The sequence below is a fragment of the Prionailurus bengalensis genome, chromosome E3 (assembly GCF_016509475.1).
Source record: "Prionailurus bengalensis isolate Pbe53 chromosome E3, Fcat_Pben_1.1_paternal_pri, whole genome shotgun sequence".
Classification (NCBI taxonomy): domain Eukaryota; kingdom Metazoa; phylum Chordata; class Mammalia; order Carnivora; family Felidae; genus Prionailurus; species Prionailurus bengalensis.
Window position 1 is genome coordinate 39,564,360 of NC_057357.1, and position 14,579 is coordinate 39,578,938.

Below are 14,579 nucleotides of genomic sequence, written 5' to 3' on the forward strand. Positions count from 1 at the left end.
CTCTCTCTCTCTGCCCCTCCCTTGCTCTGTCTCTATCCCCCAAAAATAAACGTTAAAAAAATAAAAAATTAAAAAAAAAAAAACAAGTGTTCTTTTTTTTTTTTTTTTAACGTTTATTTATTTTTGAGACAGAGAGAGACAAAGCATGAACGGGGGAGGGTCAGAGAGAGGGAGACACAGAATCTGAAACAGGATCCAGGCTCTGAGCCGTCAGCACAGAGCCCGACGCAGGGCTCGAACTCACGGACCGCGAGATCATGACCCGAGCCGAAGTCGGCCGCTCAACCGACTGGGCCACCCAGGCACCCCAACAAGTGTTCTTTAAAATACACAATTAAAAATCCCACAACAAGAGCCAAATGAACACACTGGCTCTCGTAACAAAGACACCCAGAATCCGTCTTGACGGTGAGCTATCAGAGACCAGGAACAGAATGCTGTGTTCTCCCGCCCATGCTTCATCTCCAAGGGCTCCACAGCCGCCACCTCCCAGACCCGGCCTCACGCCCCTGGACCCACAGAGCAACAACACGCCGCCGCGGATGGCACAGGAGGGGCAGGCAGAGATGCGCTGACCCTGCTCCCCAAGGCCAAGGAAAGGGAAGGGAAGGTCTAGTGCCCATGCACACCAGGGCAGGAACCCTGCAGGCTCTAGAACAATCACACGTCCTTTTCCCGGGTACATCTGCCTACCTCTGCTATAGTACCTGAGGTGATCTTTAAAAGCTTCAGGTGGCAGATGTTAAAGTTGACATCCAAAGATGTCACTAACGTTTGCAGCCACATGCCGCTGGAATACACCCAGCTGCTCCAGCAACGAGTAATTTTAAGTGCCACGTACGTTGACGAGCACAAGCAAAATGATACAATCATCTCCTGTCTTATTAAAGAATCAGCCATTTGCAAATTAAAAAGGGCTTATAGAGGGGCGCCTGGGTGGCGCAGTCGGTTAAGCGTCCGACTTCAGCCAGGTCACGATCTCGCGGTCCGTGAGTTCGAGCCCCGCGTCGGGCTCTGGGCTGATGGCTCAGAGCCTGGAGCCTGTTTCCGATTCTGTGTCTCCCTCTCTCTCTGCCCCTCTCCCGTTCATGCTCTGTCTCTCTCTGTCCCAAAAATAAATAAACGTTGAAAAAAAAAAATTTTTTTAAAAAGGGCTTATAGAGATGAGACAGAAGATACAAATCTATCTATAATCATTATCAATCCCAAGACCTCCTTTTGTTAAACACAGGGGCCTGCAGTAAAGCTCCTGTGACCACAAGTTCAGAAGGACTCAGCATGTGGCCATCAGATCACCTTACCAGAAGAAAATTCAAAACATTTACCAAAAGTTTTTCCACAAGGTCTCTTGCCTTAGGGAAGAATTTTTCAGGAAAGTCATACTCCAGCTTAATGATCTTCTGAAATATAAGATATTCATTTCTGTAAAACAAGAAAAACCATCACTTTGCACAGAGCACACAAACCTCCCCTTTCCCGGGACAGCAGTCACCCTCTCTCCCTACAGAGACACTGTGGTCATTGAAGGACCACGCGGAAGTCCCCTCTACCCTGGCCCAGCCCTGAGGGCCGCCCCCTCCCACCTCGCTGTCAGCTGCTACAATGGTTTCAGGGGGCGGTGAGTGGTCTTACCCCGCTCGAAAAGGCGGCAGTCCTGCCACAAGCTGATATATTATACATCCGAGAGCCCAAAGGTCCGAACTTTAAGGGAGGGGGGAAAAACACAGAAGAAGAACATCTGTAAAATTTCAGTGACAAGCACAGTTCACTTCTGCCCTATCGGCTCATACCACCCTATTTCGGTCTCTGATCTACTTCTCTCCGTTAAAACCAGGTCAGCGTGAGGGTGGGAACCCGGGCTCGGAACCCTTCTTGGGGGGGCCTCCCTGGGTACCCGGGCTCAGAGGACCCCACACACAGCAGGCACTACTGGACCAGGCCATGCAGCCATCCCCACAGACCCACCACGTCTGGTGGGGGCTACCTACTTCCTCACAGGGCCAACGTGGTCCTGAGGAGGGAGGAGAGGCCATTCCTGACCACAGGAAACACAAATACTGACGGAAAAGCACCTTCTTCTAATGCAGGGGGAGGGAAGGTGGCTCGCGCCCCGGTCACCACAGGTTGGTACAACTGGGAATAAACTGAGATTCTCTCATAACTCACTTAGAGTTTACCTCCGGGACACAGACGCAAGCTCACGTGTGCCAAGGAGCCAAATGAGACAAACTACAGGTTGTGCACAAAGCAACGTTTAACTGTTTCCGTTCCTGACCTTGCTGTGAAGAGCCCTGCCCCTCCTTTAAAAACACTCTGATTACACACTGAAAAAGAAACCGTTCTGGGGCGCCTGGGTAGCTCAGTCGGTTAAGCATCAGACTTCAGCTCGGGTCACGATCTCACATTTCATGAGTTCGAGCCCCGCGTCAGGTTCTGTGCCTACAGCTCAGAGCCTGGAGCCTGCTTCGGATTCTGTGTTTCCCTCTCTCTCTGCCCTTCCCCAGCTCATGCTCTACCTCTCTCTCAAAATAAGTAAACATTAAAGACGTTTTTTTAATAAACAAAAAAATTAAAAAGAAACAGTTCTAAAATTCCCTAAGTTGTTTCCAGAGCCAGGTGGCAGGGACAGATCCTGAAGGAGGTGCACTCTTTGCCCGTGATGTTGCCGCCCGTTTCCCACCCCGTTCACGCTCTCTGCTCAGTGTCTGAGATCTACTTTGCATATTTTATTTCCCCTGAAAGTTCTGCATTCTATTCCCAGCTCAACACTTCAGAAGCATCCAGATGCAATATACCGCCCCCCCCCCCCCGCACTGCCAGCTGCCTCCCCATCCAGTCGTCCAGTCCTAGACCTACGAGGGCTCATGGGTTGCTGGATACGGCCAGCTTCTTGGGGAGGCCGTAGCCTGGCATTCAGAAGATGGGGATGTAGAAGGCGGGAGGAGGGCACTTGACATGGGTTAAAAAGTACAACAAATCAGAAATCTGAGGCACAACATATGGATGAAGGACATTTATAAAATGAATCTATATTCTACCCAGTAACTACATTTTACACTTGGTTTTCTCTACCGTTTAGGTCAAATGGGGATCCACACAAAACAAACGCAACAGAAAAGCATCGGCCCAGTGGGGGGGCAGCGGCCAGAGACGAGATGCAGGGCTGCGGGCCAGCCGTCATCTCCAGGAAGCAGGACACCCAACAGAGCCGGCCCCTGGGCTCCCCTCGCCTCTGTGATTCATCTGAGTGTTCAACACCAGCAGCTATCTTACCATTTAAAGTGGTTTTTGAATAGAATAAAAACTCAAGGGGGAAGGCAGGGTAAAATTTCTGGAAAGCAATATGGACCAAGGATCTTAAAATACGAAGTTAGACCAAGTCATTCCACTTCCTGAAATCCACAGAGGAACGTGGGGCAGCCCTGGTGTCCCCCGGCAGACAAGGGGCAGGAGCACCCTTCCTCCCAGGACACAGGATGTGCCGCACCTGGCAGACATGCCAGATTGTGCAAATCAATGAAAAGCACATCTGAGTCCAATAACAGAGGAAGAGCTCAATGAGCTCCGTCAGATGCACGTGCCAGAAGCACACGGCTGTGAGACGTCCGCAGACCATTTCAGTGATGTGGGGAGGTGTCTGCTCCATGATCTCAAGGAGCAGGGCTCAAACCTGGTCATTTAGCAGGACTCCAGTTGAAGAGAAGTCACACGAACACACAGAAGACAGGCAGAAATAACTAACTGGAAGGACGCGCCAGATCATTATCTGGTGTCCATGAGCAGGATGCAGACTATGAGTGTTCCCGGTCTTTTATTCTCCACATTTTCTAAGAGTTCTTCACAATACAAAGGTGTCCCTTTTACAATCAGAAAACTATTAACTATTTATGAATAAATACCACACGACTTAAACGTTTAAAAGCATAAAAAGGCTCTGGGCTGACGGCTCGGAGCCTGGAGCCTGTTTCCGATTCTGTGTCTCCCTCTCTCTCTGCCCCTCCCCCGTTCATGCTCTGTCTCTCTCTGTCCCAAAAATAAATAAACGTTGAAAAAAATAAATAAATAAAAGCATAAAAAGATGCTCAACAACGTCTCCCTCACAGCACTCTCCCCGCGGCCGGGACACCCACCGAAGACAGTTTAAATGGCAGGAAGCGAATGTGGGCAGACACCGTCCTTCCAGTTTCCACACAGAAGGCGGCCACGGTGTCTTCCTGATCTCTCCCGGTAGAACCCAGACACCTTCCCCCATCGGCACTAAAGGGCTGCTTCATCCTAAGTCCCCCAAATCGAGGACAAGCTAGTCCTCAGGCAGCAGCGACCTCGGCTTTGAGAACCTGGCCACCAGCATCCACCACCCAGAGGGTTTCTCAGCCTCTGCGCGGGGGACACCAGGGGCCGACTCATTCTTGCTGTGGGGCCATCACCGCACCGCACGATGCTGGGGAGTGTCCACCCACCGGACGCCACTAGCACTGCTTCCCCGCTCCTGCCAAGCTGTGACACGGAACCATCCAGACACGGTCAAACACGCTCCAGGGGGTAGAACCGCCTCAGCTAAGAGGCTCTGGCCTACATGGGGTAAAAGCTCAGAATGTGCTGACTGAATTAAAACGAAAACAAAGAACCGGAAGACTGCTAAGATGCCCACCGGCAGCATGTGAGCCCTGGGGCTCCACCCCTCAAGAGTTCTTAACAAGCGGTCACGCTCAGAAACACAGGGCCACCCCCAGAACCACTCACCCCTCTGCCGCCTCTGACGGTGCCGTCTTTCTAGCAAAGGGGCCCCTCATGGCCATTACGGGACACTGACGGCGTGGCCGCAGTGAGGATCCAGGGAGAAGCTGCAGCCACACAACCTATCATCTGGAAGTGCTCTCCAAACTGAGACCCCGGACGCCACTGCCGCCTCAGGCCCACCCAAGAGAGCCCCCCAGCTTCTCCCTGCTCCTGACCAAGGGCACCCCACCCCCTCTCTCCCACTGCACCTCTGCTCCTTGTGAGCAGAGCCTCACTCGTGCACTTCTGATACTCAAAACTCAAGCCCCTGCCCGGGCCCGACCCAGTTCTGAGCACTGGGGAGGGATGGCTCACGCTGGCTGTGCCCCGGCCAGGAAACCGCCTCCCCCACACGATGCCTTCTGGGCCTCTTCCCACGGTCCGCAGAGTAAGGCCATTGGTAGCACTAAGGACCCCAAGGCTCAGGGACACAGCTAGGAATGTGGACCTCCCGGCCCCACTTTCCCCCACTGAATAGTTGCTTCTGAAGGAACAAGATCAAATATCAAAGCATAAAGCAACAATGGTCCCGGGAAGTGTATTGTCTAACAATAAAGCAGCACAGAGATTGGTTATCAAAGGTCATAAAAGGCACTCTCTTAACTAATTAACTTTATATGAAAAAACATACGTTAATAGCCACTGTAGAGAAAAGAGAATATTCTGGATCAGATGAAAGCGGGTTACCTTTTACAGGCCGATTTCTCTGTGAGCAGCTCTGGAGACACATACTGGGCTGTTCCTACAAACGAGTTGGCCCTGGCTGATGAGAGGAGGGAAAAGGGAAAAAGGTCACGCTGAGACACAAAGCATTTGTCATCGACGCTGCACCCTGGACGTTCATCCATCAGGATGTCGTGGTTCACGTGGGCCTAAGTGGGGATCTGTCCCAGTACTGGCCCCCTGGTCACGTGGAATCAGACTAAACAGTCCCAAGAGCCTACTTGTCCAGGGCCCTCCCCTCGAACCCCCTTCTTGGACTCTCCGTCCAAGGCCGGCTCAAAGGTCACTTGCTCTATGACAGCAGCCCTGGCCACCAGGGCAGCCCCTCCAGACCACCGTGGCGCACGTTCTCTGGGCACCTCTCACTGACCCGGCGGTGTCAGCTGGCAGCGTCTCGAAGAGAGAGGGCTTGTCCGTTTGGTCCACGAATGGTGCCTCAAACAGACCCAGGCACACGGCAGGCACAGATGGGACACACGTACACGTGGGAAAGGACCGGTCCCCTGAAGGCCACAGGCCTCCTTAACCAACAGCTCAGGAAAGCTAGGGGTTGCAGGTGGAATAAGACCTGGGAGTCCCAGCCAGGGAAGCTTCTCGATACCCCACTGCTGCCAGTACCGCCTCTAGGACTGTGCAACACAAGGATCACCAGGTTCGCCCACAGACTCAGAGGCTCAGTGGCAGCAGGAGCCTCTAGACCCGCTCACCACCAAACAGGATGTCCCAATACCTGTGTCACCCCAGTGGCTCGCAAGGACCTCGGGGGCTCATCAGCAGCTGAGCGGCCCTGACCAAGCAGCGCCGAGGGCGCAAGTCTGCCCGCGCCACCACATTGCTCCGGAGGCACCCCCACGGAGTGTCCTCTGACATCGGAGACCGTGCGGCCACTTGGCCTTTCCCCGTGACCAACGGACACAGGACCGGGATTCCCGCACGAGAGGTGCCCACCGTCTTGAGAGCAAAACGCTTCCCTCAGGAGCACATGCAATGCTGCAACCCTTCCAACGGTTCCCTGGAGATGCCCCACCTCACCTGCCGTCACCTGCTTTGCCACTACCTCCCACATTGGCCCCACATCAACGGCACTCTGTACCCAGCACTGGACGGCTGCTGGCAAGGCCGTGGTGCTGCTCGGACAGGCCCAGGGAGGAGACCACCTTTCCCCTGCAGCACATTCCAGCACGGCCCCGTCTCCTAGCCCGGCACCCCATAGCAGACAAGAGACAGAACACCACAGTCGAACACCATTTTGTTCTGGACAAATAAGCTGTGTGACCTAGCCTGACCCCTCTGCAGATCAAGCAGTTCTTTTTCTCAGTATCTTCAGTGATCCACACCAGAAAGTATTTGTCCCTAAGGACACAACTCCCTGAACCAACCTGAGAGGTAAAACCTCACACCAACACACCTACCACCAAATGGTCTCTAGTCCGCCAGGCCCCTTCTGAAACCAGGTGACACACAGAGCGGTGACCACCCCGTGCAGGGTCCTGCTGGGTGGGCTTACTGATGAGGGCCCCAAGTGCTCTACTCGGGGTTGTCACATGGGGACATGTGGGCCCCCAAGGGATGTCTGGCAATGTCTGGAGACATTTCTGGCAGACACCACAGAGGAGAGGGAAGGGGAGGCTACTGTCACCTAATGGCCAGATGCCAGGGGTGCAGCTAAGCACCCACAGAGCACCAAAAAGCAGGCATCCTCCAGCCCCCAAAGAGCCCAGATCTTGAGTGCCCTCTGTACAGCCTCACTGGGACCGTACCCTCCTATCCTCCAAAAACACAGACCAAGATAGATAGAGCAGGAGCAGCCAGCTAGGTTCTGGAACATTCTGGAGGAGGGGGAGCTGGGGAAGGAAGATCAGCTGAAAGTGCCTTCGTCTTTCTTTCTCAAAATCGCCTACTCTGCTCTATGTTCGGTCCAGGGGAAGCAACCATCTTCTTCTGCACTGACCACGAGGCTCTGTACTGGGCACCTCAGCCTGGTCCTGACACAGAAGTGATTGGGGGTTACAGCTACCTGGGACAAAACACACCAGACCTATGTTTGGCGTGTCTACAAAATTCTTGACGGTATATGGCTGTAAGCAACACAATACCCGAATTAAAATGCAAAAAGAAACCAGGGCCCCTGGCCACACCAATGCAGCATATGGTCATCTGGACTGAGAGGCCCATTGGTCATGGTGGCCATCATATCCTGCTCACCATCCCTGGGGCTGCCTCAGAGCTGGAGGCGCTTGCCATGGGGGACTTCCTGACTGTTGGTCCAAAGGCCTCCAAGGGCAGACGCCCAGGAGGAAGACAGACAAAGCCAACGTGCTGGCTCTTCCCCATTTATCCTCATATATGGCCCCCGTCCTCCCGAGTACTGAAGCCCTGGAGCCAGCAGGAGCCCCAGAGGGAGGCGAGGAGAGTGTGAGAGCCTACCTGAAGCTGGTCCTCCTGCCTCACCCTTATCCACCAAAGTGGTTTCCCTGGGCCCTGGACCCCCCCGCCTGCCCCACCTCCAGCCGGGGAGCAGAGGGGCTCACGGTCCCATCGAGGAGACCCAGCCCTGTTGCTTCCTCGGCCCTGCTCTCTGTAACTGGTCCCCTCATTAAGTTGTTTTCCTGTAGAGACTCTGCAGCCACATTTGCATCCTGCCAGGACCCCAAGAGATACTGCCAAGAACAATGAGGTGATTCATATGAGGAAAAAAAAGAAACTGAGAACCAAAACCAAATGAATCCATTCAATGATGCAATGAATCAAAGAAATGCAAACGAACACACAAAAGCCTATCAGATCAGCAAAGGCACAAAAGGAAATACACAGTGTTGGCAAGGATTTGAGGAGACACACACTCACCGTGCTACCGGTGGTGTAATTTTCAGGGGAGCAGTTTTCCAATAAGCATCAAAATCCAGAGAGCACAGGCTTGCGCTCTGACCCAGCAGTTCCACTCCTGGCACCCGAGCCTCAGGACGGATCCGGCAGTGACAGCAGGACCACACGCAACGCAATGGCCCTGGGAACCCTGCCTGGTACCTCACTGCTTCTCGTGTGCTCCCATCCTGCATAGGAGTCATGTGCGGCTTCTGTCATTTGTCTTTTGTTAATGCTGCTATTGAAAAGTTCTGGAAATGTATTTTTGTATGGAAAGATGTCTGTGATGCATAATTAAGTAAATTAAATCCAGCTATCAAAACAGTACATAGTGGGGCACCTGCGTGGCTCAGTCGTTTAAGCGTCCATTCCGCTCTTGATTTTGGCTCAGGTCATGACCTTAACAGTTTGTGAGTTCCAGCCCCGAACGTTTAGAGACGTTTGTGCCTCTAAATAGCTACATGATGCCCAAAATAAAGTCTAAAAGGGTCTACACCATCCCCACCCCGGCCCATGGCTAGGCTTCAAACAGTGACTCATGATGTCATTAGGACTGTGTTGCTGTTTTACAGTCTCTGGGCCTGGGTCTGCTGGTCTCCCGTGACACCTGCTGCTCCCTATTACCAGGAGCCTGTGCCCATCTTCTTGAAGGCGGGACTCCAAGTCCCTGGGGACGTGTGAAATCACCCCCTTGGAAAGGAGCTCTCCTCTAGTCCTGAGATGAAGGAGGCCTCTGGCATACGGAAAAGAACAGGACTGCCCTCAGAAAAACGTTTGAAAGGCATACAATAAAATAGGACTATAAATGACCAAAGTGTCAAAATACTGGGGTAGTGAAAGCATGCCACAATGATGCCAGGCTCTCTGTATCAGCGCGGTAGGTCATGAGGCCCATCAGGTCTAACAACGCAGGAACTCGGAAGCAGCGAGGAACACACACAACAGACCAAGACTCTGTGACAACCTGTTGCCCACCTTCGTAATTAAAGGAAACATTCAATTTCACTGAAAGGTTGGTGAAAATCAGCCACTTTCTCCTCCCCAGCTTCACGAGAGCTGACTTCCGTGTGTGACACGAGGGTAAGAGCCCCCAAGAGAGCATGAGAAGCGCAGAGAGAATCTGGTTACCTCCCCCAGAGGCTCAGAGATTAACCGAAGGCCAAACTGCTCCACCTATTGGAAAACCAGGCCCAGAAACCCACCGTTAGTCAGAAAGCTGCCTATTCCACACCACTAACCCACTAAAAGTGGGCCACAGGGTCAGGGTAAAGAAGAGGGTCTTGGGCTGTGCTGCTGTCTCCACCCTGAAAGTGATTCAAGCAAAGTGACCAGCATCCCAGGCCGTGAAAACACTCTGGCCACCACCTCGGACTCGGAAGTGCCTGTGAGGAAGGACAAGCCCCAGAGAGTGTTCCTGAGGTCAGAGGACACCCACCCTCTCTGCAAAGCTGAGAGTAAAGAACTACAGTGTCTTACTCATAAGCCCCCAAGCGAAGCAAGCACACACACTCCCCAAAAGAGGCTTCCCTCTTGGACAAAAGATGAGCAAACTGAATACAGCAACACATCAACAGGAGTACGCACCACGACCGAGTGCCATTTATCCCAGGAATGCAAGGGTGGATCAACATACAAAATTCACTCAAGGGCGCATGGGGGGCCCAGTCAGTTGAGCGTCTGACCTCCGCTCAGGTCATGATCTCGCAGTTCACAAGTTCGAGCCCTTCATCGGGCTCTGTGCTGACAGCTCAGAGCCTGGAGCCTGTTTCAGATTCTGTGTCTCCCTCTCTCTCTGTCTTCTCCCACTCACACTCTGTCTCTCTCTCAAAATAAATAAAAACACTAAAAAAAAAAAAAAAAAAAAAAAAAAAAACAACCAATATATTACATATCATTAGAGTAAAGAACAAAATCCACATGATATCTCAGTAGATTCAGAAAAAACATCTAATAAAAATTCAACACTCCTTCATGACAAAAATACATCACAAAGTAAGAAGAGAAAGGAACCTCCTGAACCTGGTCAAGGCGTCTATCATCAGCCTCAATGGTCATGGTCAAAGACTGAAGCTTCTCCCGGAAGATCAGGAACAAGACAAGGATGGTCAATTCCATTTGACATCGTCCTGGAAGTTCTGCCAGGCCCGTCAGGCAACAAGAGATAAAAGGCATCCGGAGTGGAAGGGAAAAAGTAAAAAGTATCTCGAATCACAGACGGCCTGATCTTCTATGTAGAAAGTTCTGAGAATTCACTACAAAACAGTTACAACTAACAGATCCAGCCAGCCAGGCTGCAGGACGCAAGGTGAGAGCACAAAAGCAAATGTATTTCTACACGCTTGCAACGAACAATGTGAAAGTAAAATTCAGAAAACAATTCCACTTACGATAGACTCCAAAATAAAATACTTAGGAATAAATTTACTAAAAAAAAGAGAAAAGCTTGTCCACCAACCACTAAGACAGACTTTGGAAAGAAATTACAAGACCTAAATGGAAAGACAACCCCCACGCCGACCCCACCCTGACCCCAGCCGGCGTTCACTCAGCACGACGCGTCCTACTCCATCGAAGCTAGTGTGGACCAGAACTCCACTCCTCTCTAAGACGAATACTGTTTACCCATGTGCACGCCGGGCACCTGAGTTGTCTCCACTGTCTGGCTATCGTAAATAAAGCTGCTAGGAGCACTCCTGTACAGTGCTTCTGTGGACACGTCTCCACAGCGCTCAGATACACCTGCGAGAAGAACTGCTCACTTACAAGGGACGACGCTTACCGTTCTGAGGAACGGCCAGCCTTTTTTAAAGTGACCGTACCATTTGACATTCCCACCTGCACAGCACAGGGTTTCCATTCCTCCACACCCTTGCTAACGCGCCAGCATGTGTGCGCATGAGCGAGGGGGGTGGAGGGGGGAAGGGATCCAAAGCGGGCTCTACGCTGACAGAAAGGAGCCTGATGGGCGAGGGGCTCACTCGAAGTCACAAACCGGACCAAACTGACCAAACTGAACCGTGAGATCATGACCTGAGCCACCCAGGTGCCTCATTGTCTCTCCTTTTGATCACAGCCATCCTAGAAGATGTGAAGTGGTATTCAGTGTGGTTTTTCATTTGCATTTCCGTAATGACACTTAGCACCTTTTCATGTGTTTATTGGCCATTTGCTTTGTCTTCTTTGGAGAAATGTCTATTCAGACCCTTTGCCTGCTTCTACATTTTTAATGTATTTTCTTTTTCTCTTTTAAAGTTTATTTATTTATTTTGAGAGGAGAGCGCGAGCAGGGGAGGGGCCGAGAGAGAATCCCAAGCAGGTTCCACTCTGTCAGCGTGGGGCCCGACACGGGGGTCAAACTCCTGAAACCATGAGACCACAACCTGAGCTGAAACCAAGAGTCGGACGCTCAAACAACTGAGCCACCCAGGGGCCCCAATTTCATTTTACTTCTTGTCTTATGAGTTCTTCAGGCACTCTGGGCTAAGTCCCTTACCACATACATGTTTTGAAAACGTTTTTTCCTGCTTCGCTTTCTGAATGGCATCATGGCACAAGTTTCCCAACTGGATTCAGTCTATGTTCCTTGTGCTGCCCGTGCTCCGGATACCATATCTAAGAAAGTGCTCCCTGCCTAACTCATGGTCATGGAGATTTATGCTATGCCTCCTCTCAGAGTCTCAGCTTCTAGATTCTACATTCAAGTTCACTTCAGAGCTAACTTTTGTGTATTATGGTGTGAGGTAGGGGTAAATCATGTTTTGGGGGGTGCTTGGGTGGCTCAGTCGGTGAAGCGTCCGACTTCGTCTTAGGTCACGATCTCACACTTCGTGGGTTCAAACCCCACACTGGGCTCTATCCTGACAGCTCAGAGCCCGGAGCCTGCTTCAGATTCTGTGTCTCCTTCTCTCTCTGCCCCTCCCCTGCTTGTGCTCGCTTGTGCTGCACTCGCTCTCTCAAAAATAAACATTTAAAAAATTTAAGTAAAACAAAACAAATCAAAAACTCCATGTATCATAGCTATGACTAAACAAATACCAATGTTGAGAAGACCAGAGTAAACCATTTCTTGATGTTAAGCGTTATATATGCTGGTATAAGTATAGGGACTTGACTTTCCCCTCTATCATGTGAACTCTTCTTTTGTGGTGGGTGGGGCTGTCCTGCCCACACTACAGTGGGGGGCGAGGCAGAAATGCTGGGGCAGGTTCTAGAGTCCACAGCACACCGGGTGGGGGGGATTTGATGCCGCTCTGAGGGTCTGGATGATGGCCCTCCACAGAAAGTACAGCTGGAGTGAGTGACAGAAGTGACTTCGGCTCTGTAGCCTCCCCCTCCAACCCATCTCTGGTCATCTCCCACTGCACACCTGCCAGACCTCCCCTCCTGTTTGGCGAGTGGAACCTCCGTAGCTGGCCGCATACCAGAAAGGCCTACACAGCTCACGACATGAGTTTCTAGACACAAACCCCAAGTCCAAACCTCTATGGCATCCCAAGCTCCCCAAGTCTCTACCAAAGACAGCAAAAGCCAGTGACACAGCCACAGACAAGGGGCTTGCTCTGCATGATTAAGTTGCCTCTGCCCAGACATGTCTGTGGGAGCTTGGTTAGAAGTCACAAGTCCTCTGTGCCATAAAGTCCTCATCAATCCCACATACCCTCAACAGCTGCCCTGCTGTTTCCTATCCTGCTCCTTACAGTCACAAGGCCACTAGGATGCCACAGGAAGCAATAAGGGAGAGACAGAGGGACAACCCACTGGGACAGAGGTCTGTGAAGAGACAACCTGCCTCTTCTAGGAGGGCAGAACATGCTCACAGGACAGTTAAGGAACCTGGGCCGTGTCTCCACCAACGCTTGCTCTCTGGAAGCCTAAGACGTTTTATGGAAATCATCTCTGCACAAAGGTTTAAAAAAAAAAAGCTGATGCAAGAATAAATTCTAAGAGCCTGAACTACTTGAAACAGAAAGCGAGAGCAAGTCACTAAAACCAATCATTCACATAGTTACACGTTTTCCCTCTTCCTCTAGAAGGGTGGGAAAAAGCCAACTCATCTATACATACAAGCAACTGTCCCTGGTTTACAACATAAGGACGTCTACACTTCTACTCCCAGAAAGAAGAAATGCAGGCTTATTTCTCCAATGCATTTAAATTCATCCCATTTTTTAAAATGGCTATAAGGTACCAGGACTAGCTTGTGCCAAGTATCAGGTCGTGAGGCAAATGGACACAGAGGAAAAACAGCACAGACCCCGAGGTGGCTGGCTCCCAAGGCTGACAGGGGGAGCCCCATGGCGGATGATGACTTGTCTCATGGGAAGTGACACATGACGGGACAAGGACGTTTGGGGCCATGGCAGTTCGTGCTTGGCTCGTGTGTGTCATGGGCCACGCCTACGGTCATGGGTTATACCACGTCCACAAAACACGACCGCCGGCCGACACGATGTTCCTGTGCAACAGCGATGAGTCAGGTGGATCAAGGTTTTGGGGCATCTCACAAGCGCCCAGAGAACCTCTCCAAGGTGGGAAGGAGGGACAGGGAGCCGCAAAAAGAAGGTGAGTGGCACCAGGACTAAAATTTGTCAAGAGACAAGAGTATCTTCCTTGATTGCGAGTTCTGTTTCAGCCCCAAAAGGGTGGTGCTTTAAGATTCTCGAAGAAGGTCCCAAATCCGAGATGCAGTCTTGGCGATTCAACGAGAGTCTGCGCAAACGTCTTCCCAACACTGAGTTTGAAAACATGGGGCTGCAAAAACACCAGGAAAGGAAACAGAAGGCACCCTGTGGAACAGAACCTACCGAGGCCCAGGCAGGCGCAGCCAGGAGGAGGGGACCCCAGACATCAGCCCAGCAGCTGCCCTACGTGTGGTCGCCAATCAGGCCTCAGTCCGACCTGAGGCGGAGCAGACCTGCCTGGCTGAGCTGCAGGGCTCCTCGGAAGCCGAGCTGCTCGCGCTGCGGCATGGAGCTCGCGGCTCCCCTCCTCCACAGGAGGGCCGCTGCAGCAAAGCGGAGGTTTCCATCTGAATCTCCCTTCCGCCAACGACCCCAGCAGTCGCACCTGCTGCGGCCGCTCCCCAGCCCGTCCATCACGGCCCTCTCACGGGTCCCCACAGGGCCTGGCAGAGCTGAGCACACTGCCCTAGCCTCTCGGGCCAGGGTGGCTCTGTCAGTTACACTTGTCCTGACTCAAGGTTCATTTTCAAG

The 14,579-nt window shown here is 51.9% G+C and overlaps 1 protein-coding gene across 5 annotated transcripts in view; it reads right to left on the bottom strand.

Moving 5' to 3' along the window:
• Positions 1–14,579, bottom strand: part of PDPK1 (3-phosphoinositide dependent protein kinase 1) — an 82,393-nt gene that overhangs the window by 19,915 nt on the left and 47,899 nt on the right. For all 5 annotated transcript variants that reach the window (XM_043560871.1, XM_043560870.1, XM_043560867.1 and 2 more), the window contains exons 7-9: positions 5,467–5,542; positions 1,633–1,701; positions 1,326–1,422 (exon numbers count right to left, since the gene is read on the bottom strand). In XM_043560871.1, coding sequence (XP_043416806.1) covers positions 1,326–1,422; positions 1,633–1,701; positions 5,467–5,542 — 242 coding nt within the window. The remainder of the gene's footprint in view (positions 1–1,325; positions 1,423–1,632; positions 1,702–5,466; positions 5,543–14,579) is intronic.